Source organism: Gallinula chloropus (genome assembly GCF_964237585.1).
Source record: "Gallinula chloropus genome assembly, chromosome: 3".
In the NCBI taxonomy this organism is placed as follows: Eukaryota; Metazoa; Chordata; class Aves; order Gruiformes; family Rallidae; genus Gallinula; species Gallinula chloropus.
In genome coordinates this window covers 67,212,545-67,228,014 of record NC_140087.1, presented here as the reverse complement: position 1 = coordinate 67,228,014, position 15,470 = coordinate 67,212,545, and the positions used below count along the sequence as shown (strand labels likewise).

The 15,470-nt window shown below is 40.6% G+C and overlaps 1 protein-coding gene across 1 annotated transcript in view; it reads right to left on the bottom strand.

Moving 5' to 3' along the window:
• Positions 1–15,470, bottom strand: part of EHBP1 (EH domain binding protein 1) — a gene marked incomplete at its 5' end in the record, with an annotated part of 222,802 nt that overhangs the window by 162,863 nt on the left and 44,469 nt on the right. Inside the window, 2 exons of the mRNA XM_084262567.1 lie at positions 4,966–5,019; positions 15,012–15,107. Coding sequence (XP_084118693.1) covers positions 4,966–5,019; positions 15,012–15,107 — 150 coding nt within the window. The remainder of the gene's footprint in view (positions 1–4,965; positions 5,020–15,011; positions 15,108–15,470) is intronic.

The window sequence follows — 15,470 nt, the reverse complement described above, 5'->3', positions numbered from 1 at the left end:
AACACTTTGGAAAACTCTCTAGAAAGGACAGATGCAGAAGTGAGTTCAGTTTCCAAGATCTCCATAGAAGAACAGCCTAGAAACTCAGCGCAATGCTTCACCAGGCAGGTGACGGTGTGCAGGAAGAGCTGGGTGCTGATCATCCCTCAAAGCCATGAGCCCAAAAGTGAGTCCTTAGAAGGAGAATGCTAATGATTTGCTAATGTGCAATCAAGGGAAATGAAATCCCATGTGTAACCACTCTCACATTATTGCAGTTGATTAATCAGAGGTGAGAAGAAAGGAGGGCGCCTCCAGCCACACAGCAGGCAGAATCTGCTCTCCATACCTGTAACTGGTAGGACAAGAAATAGCAGCCTTAAACCGTATCAAATTGAGACTTAGGACAGAATGTTTCCCAAGAGCAAAGGCAATGGAGTGCTCTCACTGCCTGGAGATGCTGCAGGGACCTCATCTTAAAAAGCTGTAAGAAATAGTTTAGTCAAGTGTTTGCCTGGAATCATACTGCCCGGAGCCAACAGGCCAGGCCAGGTGAGGCCGACTCCAGCCCCAGCCTCGAGGAATCTCAGAGCACAAGCTTCAAATCCAGGCAGGGCGCTTTTCTCCATTCATCTGCCAAATTAGTAAGTCCTCTTCTGTAGTTAGCAAAGACCATGTTTTAACAGGCCTACCACATAAAAAGAGGAGTATGATTGTGTCAGGGATACAGCTATGACTGCCAATGCCTTGATTACATCAGTGCTGCTGGAAAGGGCTTACTCACGGCAACCCTGGGCCCTCTGAATTACCTGTATACAAAGGCAAAACACACAGCATCAGAGAGAAGATGGAGAAACCTACTATGAACCTGGAAATATATTTGAATGCCATTTATTAGCTATTAGAGATACAAATCTGGGCTCAATAAACTTTTCTACAAATAGCTGGAAAAGTTGTTTCATAGGCCAAATCCTAGGAATCCTCTGAAAACTTCCTATGATTTTTTCCATTTCATTTATGAACATAAGAGGCAGCTGTCTACAAAGCTGTCAGCAAACAGGCAAATGTGATGGTCTGTCCTCAGTGGATGTTCTCATGCACTTTCCCATGTTTTGAGCGCCCTAAGTAGAAAAAAGTCTTTTTTCCCCAACTTCAGCTCCCTTTATTTTAGACAAAGTTCTTGTACATAGAGCCAGTGAAAACTTTGTTTGGACCAACTTAAACTTCCACTCTTCGCTCCTGTCCTGTTCTTCTGTTAGCTACCCAATCTGCAGAGATCAAGAAACACAGCCCAAACTTCAGACCAGCTGAACTCTAAACTTTTAGAGATGCAGTCTTCAAGTTGATTAAAACTCACCAGCTGCCCCTGGCACTTCTGAGGGCACACTTAATGATTGCTTCAGCACAGACCACTTCACCTGAAAGCTATTTTACTGCTAAAAGGCAAAGATATAGTGCAATATTCTTTTACATAGATGGGATAGCACAGAAAGGTTGATGGAGGCATTAATGCTGTCTTTGAGAGTTTTCCCATACAGAGTCTCTTGCTATGTGGAGGCTCTTTGTTGATACTGCTACTCAGAAGCCCCAATTTATAGGAGAAATCAGAAGTTAAAGCTGAACAAAACCCAACAGTGGTAGCTGGAGTTCAGACAGTGAAAGCAGACAAGTGTAGAAACAGCACGTGTTCAAATTGCCCATAAGAGTAATGGAGAGACAAAAATCACTTACTAGAGGAAGTGAATTATGTTTTTAAAAGGAAGGCAACTAGTCCTTGTTCTTTAAGCTGATTAGGCAAAATAAACTAATGCAAATCTGTAAAACTTTGAAAGCTTCTCCACAGATGGGTAAGCCTTATGCTTAGCTATGACTTCCTTGGTCTCTAACTTGCAACAGCCAGTCTAAACATTAACGTTATTACTCAGAAGAGCACAGAAAGCAAGACAACTCGAAAAACTGCCTCACAAAAAAAAAAAACAAAACCAAAACCCACAGAAAATCAAATACACAGACTTTTACCTTTCACAAAGGTGAAATTAGAGACAAGGAATTTACCATAGGAGGTAAAGTCATGGAAGAGGATGATGGAAAATGGATATCAGCATTTAAATGTTATTAACAAACTAGTTGTGGCTTTGGCACATAGTCGAGACATATAAGAGTTCATCTAGAATACAGTGACTACAGCATTAAAAATACAGTTAGAAAAAACAATCCTACAGTAACTTAGGTGCTGCATCACAAAATACATATGTATTTGATGAATAAAAAAACCAAAACCAAAACCTACCCAGCACCAAAAAAAAAAAAAAAAGTAAAACATCCCAGAACCAAAACTCCAAATATGTCGCTTTGTTTTCATTAACAGCATGGTTATCTTGCATAATTTTCCTCACCACCACTTAAATTGCTCTGAAAGTCCAGAATAATCCTTTTCTGAATTGGGCAGCATCTGCCTGCAAAGGCATCAAACTTCAACTGAGTATCTCTTTGCTCAGCCACACTGAAGCATTACAAAATGATTTTGGAGACTGAATTTTAATAGTAATGGAAAAAAAAAAGCTCAAGAGAAGTTGGGGGGTGTGTGTGTGTGTGTGTGTGTGTGTGTGTGTGTGTAGCAAAATTCAAATAACTTCACAATAAAAAAAAATCCATAAACTTTTCCAGCCTTCAGTATTTTACCTTGGGAGTGTGGCTAATCAAGGAGGAAGGGAAACCCTGCAGCCTGTGAGGACAAAGTATTCTACATACTTGGAGAAAAAGGAAAAGCTCACAGAAGATTGTAGATGTCCCCGCATTTCTCAAAGGTGACTTGCCCTTGTCAGGTTCAATGATAAGTATGTTCCCTTAAAATCAGGAAAAACCCATACTTTAAGCCTGAAAGGATAAATGCTGACAATGCAGGGAGGAAGAAGATTAGCCTCCTACCACCCTGCCCTGCAGATTTTTAACAAGCAGGTGGTTTTGTGCTCTAAAATGTCAACCAGCCACTGGACAGTTAACTTGCTCGAACAGATGAACATATTTTCATCCACCACTAAGTGGAGCTGTTACTCTTGGAAAAGAGTTTTCCATATCTTCAAAAGTATTTGCAGATTAGATTTTTGGCACTATCTACAGCTTTTAGTAGCGTTTCATCTTAAAAAAGAGAAAAAAGGGAAAAAAATAGGTGATTAAAAGTAATCAGCTTTATAGTTGCTTTAGCTCTGCATAATGTTTGCCATAAAACTATTTATTACATTTATTATTCTGAGGATAATATTTATATATCCTCTAATCCAAGCATAAATGCCTACCTACCAATGACCATTTGGCAGTGGTTGTGGGATAAACTAATGGCATAACTGAGGTTGTAAAGGGTAAGATTGCCCAGAACAAAAGATTACTCCATCAGTGATACATACTGGCACTGTCTCCATATGTTTTGGCAGAAGCCACATTTTAGTTCACAGCAACCAAAGCAACTTCCCACCCTGAAAGCCTTCCTGCAACTGTGAGAAGATCCGAGGCAGGAAGCAGGGACAGCCAGCAGCAGCTGTACTGCTGCACCTCTGTGTGTCACATGAAAAAAGCACAATGCGTTATAAAGTGGAACAAGAAACCTCCATGTCCCCTATAAGCTGCTGAAAAAAAAAATCTGCTGCAATGTCACAGGAAACCCAACTATTGCCCAGAGGGGTTGGCTGAGAAATACACTGACATTGTTTTATGCAGACTTACTTGTACAGTGACAATTGGTGATGGAAACTTTCCGGTTTAAAATAAACTTTGTGAGAAAGAAAAGGAAACTCCAGGTAACAGAAACTAAACTGTGTTTTGTGTTCTTAAGTCCCATAAATGAAAATAGAAACTTGACATTATAAACAGAAGTGTAAATTAAGCACTTTGCTTTCAACCTTTTAAATGTTGAGTCACTGCTGATGAGAATAAACCTTAGCATTGGACATCCAAATAATTTTTGATATTGACAAGAAATAAAAAGCAGCATTTTTGGGTAAAAAAAGGTAACATGCAATTCCACTGCTTCCCAATACTCCAGTGCAAACAAACACTATGCATAAAAAAAATTAAATCATGTAACTGACAAACACTCCATAAAGAAACTATATGGAGAAATAAACACACCGTTTTGCTATCACAGTACTTTTAAATGTATTTCAAAAAGAAATTTCCTCTTCAAGCAAAGTCCAGGTAAAGTAGATCTCTGTTTTTTAAAGTCTGGGCAGCCACAGAGCAGAAGCTGCAGGGGGAAGGGGACAAGAAGGGGGAAGGGGACTTCATGAAGCAGTTTCTCTATGGAACATGAAGCCCTGCTGCGTGGCACAACATCGTGTCTGTACAGCCCTCAAACTCAGCTTGCCAGCAAGTTCTGAGAGCTCCTGATCCAGAGGAGCTAGCAATTCACAGGAGCCACTTTACCAACTTGGTGCCTGAGACAGCTCTGCCATGCAGAGAGAGTGAGACTGACAGGTATGTTATGACTCTCTGACTCTTCACTTAGGTGACCATGGCTGGTCCCACCTCTCCACCTGCCTCTGTTTTCTCACCTGTAAAATGCAGGTGATGGAACTGTGCTCTTTATTGAAGAGCAGCATTCAAAACCAGGAAGGGTGCGCTGCCATTTGGGATGTACAGATGTCATAACCCAGCTCTGAATTGTTCACTCCCTGGCTCATAGAAAAATAATGTGTCACAACCCATAAAACAATGAGTCATAACCCAGCTCTAACTTGTTTACTCCATTGCTCAGAGCAAAGCAGTGCAAGGAAGACTGATGGTTACAGGGAAGGAATTTAAGCAGTGTACTATATTCTAGTACTCCCTTCTCCTGTATTTTAATTGGAACATAACAACAGATATTTTAATAAGGTTTTATTACTAAGGAGCAAGTGGTTCAGCAGCTCAGATTTTACTCAAACCTTCTACAGCATTTGGACACCCCTTAGTCTAACACATATAAAAAAACAACATAATATTCCAGCTTACATTCTCTATGACAAACGTCCATTCTTTGTCTTCAAACTCTTCAGCATGGGGATCCTAGAAAAACAAATCAGAGAACTTAAGTCTAAAAAAAAATCCAGAGTGCAAGAAATTGTAACTCAGCCAAGACTGTCATATACTCATAGCAATATTTTTACCCACTGAAGAACACAGAGGGAAGTATTTTAGCTAGAAGACTTCAACAGATGTTGATAAGATGATGAGCAAGTTGGTGTAAAGCAGACAGTGAAGGTTTAATAAAGACTCATGAGGTTGATTGTGATAAAGGCCTGTAATTCCACTTCCTTTCACCTAGGGTAAAAGTAACCCAAACCAAAACCAGACAAAGAGATAAATTTCACTAATTCTTAAGTTTTACTTCCCAAATAAGCACAATAAATCTACATCTTGCAGAGAGCAGCAGAGGAAGCCACTGCTCCCACCTGGCATGAGAAGGCATACACCTACAGCAGGCATCACCGCAGCCTCCTCAGGCCCGGACTCTGTCAGCATGGGTGGAGATCTGGAGGTCCAAAGTCACAGCTTCTGCACAATTTTCCTTACTTCACAACACTTCTATTACATCCCAAAGCATTTTCATCAAGAGGACAACAGTAGTAACAGAAAGTAACAAAGTTCATATAGTTGGAATTTGTTTTCCATTTAATGAGCTTTCGATCCAGCAGAGTAAACTGAATTGTCGTCGTCTGAAATGAAGGTAACAGTGGAGACACTAAGTCACATTTTTCATGCCTCTATCAAAAAAACCCAAACCAAAACAAAAAAATTTCTCATCCAGTCTAGTTCCCAACAACTGTACCAAAATAATTGCTATACCTCTTGCAAAGCAGCTTCTCACACTAAGAGAACGTGACTTTAGGCTTTCTTCTGACATGAAGCCTCATTTTGCTATACCTTAATTTTATCCTATTATTTCTAATTGTAGGTAACCACTCAATTACCCCTTTGCCTCTGACACTTGTGTGCTACAAACACTTGTAGCTTAATGTCACTTCCCCGCGATCAGCATTCGTCTTCATCATATACAAGACCCCACAGCACCTGCAGTTTCCTTGCTGTTATTTAGAGCCCACTCATGATACCACAAGCACTGCACCAATTCCATCTTGCCGCTGTAAATTAACAAAACAGATCACAGTATTTTGCTTCTCCTTTGTTTATCTCCGTCAATACCATCTTTCCTTTCTTTACAGAATGCTACAAGCCTCACATCCATTCTTTTCAGCTCATCTTATCTTAGTATTTCCTCTAACCATCCTTGTTACACTTAGTTTTGCCTTTAAGTCAGGCACACAATGAGTAGTAGCAAGAATACCATCTCACAGTATTACAAATGATTAACTAGTTCCTAATACAAAATCTTTTATTTTGTGTAAGTAACACAAAATAAATTCAACAGCTAGTGAAACTTTTTCTTTTTTCAGCACACATGCTTGGAAAGAACGCCCCCGAATAAACCTCCTCACTGAATGAGTTACAATCACATTTCTAAGAGGATATCAGCCTATCTCCTCCAGCGCAGTGCTTTGTACAAAATCCAGCAAAGCAGGTTCACTGCTCTGCTGAGCCCCTGTAAAACATTGGCTCTCCTTGAAGGAGTCCTGCTGAGTATCAACATGCTCATGGAGGGAATTCATCAACACATCACACCACTGACACCCTCATTAGCTATATATTTAACAGCTACAACCACAGCTGTCATATGCAATAAACATTTTAAAATTCATTACTCCAACAATGTGATGTAGCTGCAGTGAAAAAAAACTGATACTAGAAACATGTCAAAACTGATTATTTGATATATGAATAAACCTTTTTAGAATTTTTTTTAAATAAGAATAATTTGAACGCTACAAATGAGTAGAAAATATGCTGCACTGCTAGCTATAAGGAGAGAAGAGCAAGTAGATACCTCAATATAATTTTGCATGTATCTCCATGTTCTAATTAACATACTTGTAAATATCAGATTGTGTAATTATATATCCATCACATTAATCAGGTTTGTGGCATTCTGCATTATGTAAATAAAGCATGCAATACCTGCTAGTTTGCTGTATCCTATATAAATTCTAAAGATATGATTTTCTGTAATCCCACTATTAAATACTTATCATTTTCAAGAGTTAACCTAGGGCAATTACCTTTTTGTTTAATTGCTTCCTTTGATACAGCATAAAATGACATAATGAGATTTAATAGGATCATTAATCACTTTATGTTTTAATAAGCTACTCCATAATAAGTGACTAAACTCTTAAATATTTCATGCTGCTCAGCTGGGTTATTTTTCAAGACCCCCCAAAAGCTATTAACGCAAGCCTGTGGGTTTACCTAAAACTGCTTGCAGTCAGGGCTCAGTATTTTATCCCACGTAACAAACAAAGCAGTTGTTATTTGTTCATGCAAGGCAATAATCCATACAGAAAAACAAAGCCCTTCTATCAATGGCAGTAAAGCTGATTGCCTGATTCTGCAGCGTTCAGAGGTTCTCTGAATATTTCTAATGATAGAGCAAAATAATGCTGGATAATTAAAAGCCTCCTTGATATTCAACATTTTAGCATGTACTTGAAAGTGAGTTGTGAACACTTCTGGAACACAAGTGCTTTAACCCCAAACTCCCTACCAACTATCCAGAATGAAAAATAAAAATAAAAGCTTCAAGGACTTCTCTAATGAACAGCTTTACTGAAAGTTTGGAGAGTAAGAAATAGGCTAAGAGAAAGACATTTTGCATAGGTGGAAGATATTTCAGATTTAAAGACAAATACAGATTATTTTAAAGTCACGTTTCTTGCTAGAATAACCCCAAATAAGCTTATACACATATGCCTCAGCATTTCCTTGCCACAGACATCTAAATGGCTTCACTCTTCTCACTAGAACACTTTTATTAGAAGCCCAGGGAGCAGCATACGTAGTCCTACTTGTAGCTAACTTTTAACTTTATTACGTGGTCAGCAGTAACAGATACTTGTATGATTATAGTTACAACAGAGTTTCTATTGCAACCAACATTTCGCCCTTAGGGCTAACATTTCCACATGCGGTCTCCATAAAAAGTGTTGTTTCTATCAATCTGGCTAATCTTTCATCTTATTTTGGATTTGAAAAGGCTAAATACTGGTGAAAAACACTACCACATACTTCCCTTGCTGGCAAACCTATATTCTCCATTCCTTTCCCACATAAAACTCATGTGATGAATTAGCAAACTATTATTTGATGACTACACAGCTGACTATTCTTTAGCAAAAAAAATGCCATAGCAGAGAATAACCACCCTAAAAAGCAAGGTTACAGTAGCCTTTGAAATTTCTGCCATCTGAAAGCCCTGCCTGATAACAGAGCACACAAAAGTCCACCTCACCTGCACGTACATACAAGGAATCACTGATGGCCTAATGCCCATCCTCCTTCCCAATAGGACACAGTAAGGAAAATTACCTAAAAGGCTCAAGGAACAAGCCACCTCCAGTATTCTTCTCAGCCTGACACTGCCTCTTACCTTACTGTAACACAAATGGAGTTGGCAAGAGCCTTTTATTTATCACCTTCCTTCCATTTACTAACATACCACAGTCACACAACTACACTCTAACAATATTTATTACGGTTTTACCTTGAATTGAAAACTGAGTATTTCAGTAAACAGACTGAAAGCCTTGTTTTTCCTCGTTTTGCTGTGTGAGAAAGAATCATCACCCTTAAGAGTGAGCAACAGGCTTCATTTTCCTCTTTCATTTTCCATGTTGTCATGGTTTAACCCCAACCAGTAACCAAACCCCATGCTGCCACTCGCTCCTTCCCTCCCTCCCTCTAGGATGGGGAGAGAATGAGAAGGGTAAAAGTGAGAAAACTCATGGCCTGAGACAAAGCCAGTTTCATAGGTAAAGCAAAAGCTGCACACGCAAGCAAAGCAAACCAAGGCATTCATTCTCTACTTCCCCTGGGCAGGCAGGTGTTCAGCCATCCCCAGGAAAGCAGGGCTCCGCCATGCTTAGTGGTTACTTGGGAAGACAAACACCATCACTAAGTCCCCCTCTTCCTGCTTCTTCTGCCAGTTTAATGTGCTGAGCATGACGCCATATGGTACGGAATATCCCTTTGAGCAGTCGGGGTCAGCTGTCCCAGCCATGTCCCCTCCCAGCTCCTTGCACACCCCCAGCCAGGTCACTGGTGGAGTGGGGCGAAAGGCAGAAAAGGCCTTGGCTCTGTGTAAGCTCTGCTCAGCACTAATGAGAACATCTCCATATCATCAACACTCTTTACAGCACAAATCCGAAACAGAGCCCCATATTAGCTACTAAAAAGAAATTAACTGTATCCCAGCCAAAACCAGCACACATGCATTTGCCTCTCAGTCAGATGGTCCCTTTTGGTACCTGCAACTAAGTTTTAGTGCCTTCTTATTTCCCCCTAATTTTTTACTTTTTTTCCCTACTTTTTTTTTCTTTCTTTCTTTCTGGTAAGGTAATTGTCAGGTAAGAAGCCAATAATAGAGAACTGTGCAAAGGACAGAATATCATCTTACAGTCCTCCTACAGTGACACTCTTGGATAGTAATTTCTCCAACTCAAGATCAGTAGAGAACCTTGGTCCAGCACCAAAACCCTTGCCCATCTCACATTTTCCCAGTAGCTGTGTTAACAACTTTCCTAGAGATCTGCTGGCTTTCAACAAGCTCAGTCCTACAAACTTTTGTCTGCAATCCCACCTATAGTTTCCTTCTGTTACCCCATTCTGCCTATCCACATGCCAACTACTTGAAAACAGACAAGTCTTCTGGGTTTGGGCAAAGGAAGAGCCACAAGGAATGCATCTGTGATGTTTTCCTGTTCTCCAGTGATTGGTCCATCATCAGCCCATTCCACAATGAGCTTTGTCAAGGGCTAGATCCTTTCTGCAGTGTATAAGGTGGTTTCGGAAGACTGAAGTAACACTTCAGTGTTAAACAATAGTTTAAGTTATCTTCAGAATTATTTCTACATCTCTTGCAATAGGAATGACATGTCGCCAAACAAAGGATTCTCCTAATAAGGAGCCAGAGCAGGTGGGGAAAATCCTTAGACTGTTAGCCCTTTCCTCCCTTCCTTCCCTGTGCCTCATCCCTAAGCTTTCCTGGCTTTTGAAGCTTGCTTTTCAATTAGATCACTTCATACCAGCCTTAATCTTCACTCTTTCTTCTTGGGGAATAACTACTTAAGAGCTGTCATATTTAATCAGACCAAATGACAAGGTTTGTGATCTTCCTCTGCCAGTGACCTACAGCAGATGCTCTGGGATCTCCAGCATCTGTCCTCAGCTTTTGTACTTGGCTGCTCAAAGCTGCAGAGGACTCCAAATTTGACCCAATTCTTGTAATTTTGAATACTGCTTATAGAGGTCTGATTAGTCTAGAAAGTCACATACAGCTTTTGTTGAGCTTCCAGAAAGCAGGGAGCTCTCAGCAGACCAGCAGAACAGTCTCCCCGTAATAACCACATGAAGCTCACAACAGCTCACACTTTCCTGTAAAGCCTCCAGGCTAGAAACACAACAGGGATTGATATTTATTTGTTTATAAAATATATTTTTTACAATTAGTTCCCCCACTAACCCTGGCTATTTAATGATTTAGTGTGCAAATGTGCTCACTTCCCTGAGCGTATGATATTTGTACCTGACACACATCATCTTGTATTGTCTACAGGGCTGATTTTTCCTGCTACAGAATACCCTCCATGGTGTCTGGTCAAGCCACTGGTCCCTCCTAAACTGAAAGAAGTATGTTCTGAACCTGGATTTGTTCTTTGCTTCTGGGAAATGGCTTTAGGAGAAGGTTTTGGGGGGTTATTTTTCCTCCCTGACCCAAGACAGTGTATTGATCAACACTGCTGGAAAGCTCCCATTAGCTCACTGCCAGTTACTGCACTATAATCAAAGCACGTGATTGACTTGGGCTTTATTTAAGAGTGCCATGTGGGGATGGGAATACTTTTTAACAATACAAGAATAAAATAGGTGGCAAAAAGAGACTTATTTTACACATAAGTATTTTTTTGTGTGTGTGTTTCAAAAAGCTATGCCTTTAAAAATGCCTTTTTCAAACTTTGGAACGAAGAGCTGGTAATCTTCCCCATTGATGCAATGATACATGATTTATTGCACCAATGTACATTACCAAAACCACAAGTGGTTTTTGTAATCCAAAGCAGCAAAGTTCATGGTTACTCTAGAAGAACAAACATTTTTGCTTGGGAAGCTCACCTTGCTTTTAAGCTAGAAAATAACGATGTTGTAATTTAAATCCTCATAATACAATTGATATTCACTGCGCTTTGCTAAAAGTACTGGGCTTCCTTGGCAGCAAAAATGCCTTTTAAAATCTCTCTCAGTTGATACAGATATGTGTGTTTGCATATAAAAGCACAGAAAAGTATACAAGCTTTCATATATGATGGTTAAAACTTGCTTAGCCAGGGACTCTAAAAAATTAACTTCTGGAGTGCAACCATGGAAACCACAAAAGAAAAGGGAATCCAGCTAGCTTTTCTGGCACTTGTGCATCTTTCCATGAAAGCACTACAAACCCTGGACTTAAAATGCACAACAGGTTTAATGTTTCACAGTGTTCCTTTCTCCTCACTTTGGTTCAAAAACCCAAGGCATAACCAAACATCAGTGCAGCCCACTGCTAGGGAAGAAGTTAAACATTCAGAAGAGGTGGAACTTTTTATGTAATTAGCATGTCAGCCAGCTGGGTAGGCAGGAGCTACAGGTAGTCAAAGGAAGCTAAACCAATCCATCCATCCATCTGATGTGGTGCCCCACATGACTCTAGAGCATTATAAAGTTTTACCAGCAGCCTAGAATTCAGTGAAATAAAACTAAGTCTTTATTTATTTGATTGAGAATTTTCTAAACAAATGTTATATTATTTTTAATACTTAGCTCTGCTTGCCTAAGAATTACAAATATACTGTTGGAAACAAGCCAACATGCAAAACAGGGATGTGCAGATAATGCAAAACATCTCATCTGTCGACTGATCCCAGGCACTTTGCTAGCCAGCTCTCAAGCGTCCACGGGTGACTACTGGAGAGGATATTCTTAACATTCTCATCAGCACTTGAAACCTTGACTTATCTTCTAATCCTACCAGCGACACGTTTCAACAGCCACTTAGAAATGCACAGCCACTACTGTGTGAATCATTTCCCAAAACACATAGCTGTCTGTTGAGTCCGCTCTTTCCCTTCCCCGCACTTCTATTTCCAACAGCACCACTGTGCTAATTTGTTATCTCTGATTGCTACAAAGCTCTGTCAGAGCAACCTGCTCCCATCAGTGGGCTCTGTCAGCACGGATGCTGAGCCAGCACCTTCTCTTAGCTTCCTGAGTTGTAATGGAAGAGAACTACTACTGTTTGTTAAATAATGCTACCACACTAAGTGTACTTACTGCAAGGGGACAAACGTTCAGGTGTCCCTCCTCTACATAAGGGAGTGGCTCATAAAGGGTCTTTTACAGACCTGCAAGATGAGATGTTTCTTTTTCTGAGCTTTCATGGTTTTATCTCTCTCCTTACAGGAGAAGGAATGATATGAATACCTGACTAAGGTCCCAAAAAGGTTGCTGCAGTATGCTATTATATATTCCTTCCCACTACCCTAGCGCTGACCAGACAACGTATCCTACCAGCTGTGCAAAAAATAGAATCACAGACTGGTTTGGGCTGGAAGGGACCTTAAAGATCATCAAGTTGCAACCCCCCTGCCATGGGCAGGGACACACTCTCTAAACCAGGCTGCTCAAGGCCCCCATCCAACCCGGCCTCAAACACCTCCAGGGAGGGGGTTCATTTAGATAGTTCTTTTCCACCATCTCTGCCCAGAACATACCTGCCAGAGAAATCCTGCCTCTCCAGGTGTTAGGACATGTCCTGCGCTACAGCTGAAGTGCTGCTGCAGTGCTGAGGCAACAGAGCCATCAGAGGACTTGGCACAGCACTAACACCATATTCTGCCTGCACTCACATATCACTCACAGCGCATTCATCCAGGCAGGCTGCTGGTCACACACAAAACCAGTACGGCTGGTACATTACCAAGCTTGATCAAAAAGCACTGCTCTAGCACACCTGCACATCCTGACAAGAGAAATAGATGGGCTTGGCCATGCGCAGGTTGGAGGAGCTGGAGGATCAACTAGAGCTGATTTACATAAAAGCTGTGTGAGAATGTAATACTTTTTGCATGATCTCAATGTTTGGATTGTAAAAGCCTGTGCTTATTCCCCCAGAGATCAGTGCGTACAGCCTCCGGTGTCATGCATGCTCCTTCTCCTCACAGAACAACTCTTGTGATGGGCAGGCTCATTTTTGGGGAGAGGAGAAGGGAATACAGTGAACAAATCTACCTGCAGCATCACTGCTGGATAAAAATCAAGGCTGTAGCAATACCTAACACTGGCTCCAGAGGCCCTTCTCCCCCCTCATTATCTGGTTCTAGATGTCACACTCACTTTAAGTGGCACAAATACAAGTTTGTTGTCCTGTAGTACAAAATACAGCCCTGAAGTGGTGCAGGTAAGAATAAAAAGGTAGTGTAGTGTGGTAGGAGGAGCCTGGAATACACTCCAAAGCCACAGTATCACAGAGCTGCACCCAGAACAACTTCATTTCTCATTTTTCATGCAATGTGTTATCACACATACAGCCATTTCTGCCCCACTTTAAATGTTAAAAATATTAAGTCTCATTTACTGCATTACATAACAAGATTCAGCTACATAGCCAGGCAGCAGAGTCACGTAACGGTGCTAAACTTTTAATCGAAGGCCCTTGAAGCATGCGAAGGCAAACAATTTTTGCTACTGAACTTCTGAACCTCAGTTGAAGACTATGTATCTGCTAAAAGAGGCAAATTTATGGTAGTTAACATCAGTAGCAACCTGGGTCATTTCTGCTTATTGGCAATCCCAAGGACACGCACATACAAAAAAAAGATAGACACAGAGAGAGGAAAAAAACATATGAGAGAACACCCCCCCCTTCCCCTTTTAGGCTTCATGAGCTAAGTAATAAATTCACATTCTAAGGCTAAACAGAAGCCACTTCTAAGCAATTATTCAGGGAAGTCCCCAAGACAAATAAATATAAATATTACTAATCAGAAAGAAGTATGTTGCTGTTGCCTTAAGCTGTAAAGGGAGCAATTATAAACAAGAATAACTAGAGTGTAGCTGGAGACACCAGAGTAAAGAACAAGAAAGAACAAATGGAAAATCCCAGAAATCTTCAGCCTCCCAGGCAGCCTCCTACACTGTCACCCATGCAAAGCTGCCTTGTTTATCTTTTTGCAGAGAGGGCATTGCCCAATGATATTTGGGAAATAAGTTCTAGTATAACCATCAATTTCTCCTCCTGCTTTGCAGCCACACAAATAAGCTTCGTTTTGATAGAACAAATGCAGTTCGTAAAAAAATCCCCCATAGAAATCTAATATTTCTCTGTTCTACTGAAATACTTCACATCCACTCCCACAACTGCAATCGCAGTAAGTACTGTAATGTTTGTGTGGCATACTAAATACTGTGAAATTCGGAGCTGGATTCTGTTTCCTGGTGAATAGCGTAAGAAATAGTGTCTCTGCATCACAAATGAAAGAGGAAGTTTAGGAATGGCTGTGTTTTGACAACTGCTGGCTTACAGCATTTAAAGAAAACCAACCAAACTATAACCCATGCCAAGCCCCTACACACGTACTACGTGTGCAGTTACACATGTACTGAACTCTACGCCAATGACCTGCCATAATCAGCTCAATGTGGTATTTCAGTGTGTTAACTAAACTACAAAAGTAAGCTTTGGCAGGGAACAGACCATCCTTCTCTGATGGATTTAAGCTGGGGACATGAGGCTGTGCAGTTAATGCCTTAAACCCAACAAGATTAGGACTTGTAAATATAATCTGACCTTTCCAAACAGAATTTTTCATGTGTCACTTATGAAATAGTAAAGATTATACTTTAACAAGACATACCTTAAAGAGCGTCACAGTAATTTCAACATTTTCAGGAACAGGCCATACTACGACCCCACGGTACGGGTTCTTGATCCCAGGCTGCCAGCTGTGAGCCTAAAGGAAGAAAAGAAACAGTTATCTTAAAGCCATTATATTAAGTGCAGACTTGACTCCCATGGGACCCAGTGTGTGTAGGTATAATCAGCACCTCACCAACTCTAAAAGGACTGTGTTCTTAAACCTATGACTCTACTGAACATTATAAAGGGCATCATTACAAACAGCAGTAAGGAAACAGATCATTAGCAGTCTGAACTAAAGCTATTCCTCACAAGGCCCTAAACTTCAGGGTTTTTTGATTACATAGCACAGATCAGGACACTGAGAGCCTTGCAAAAAAATAAGGCCAGAGATTCTGTAGCAAGATGAGCTTCATTTTGGTTTTGTCCAGATGAAAGAATGGATTTATTTAAAGAA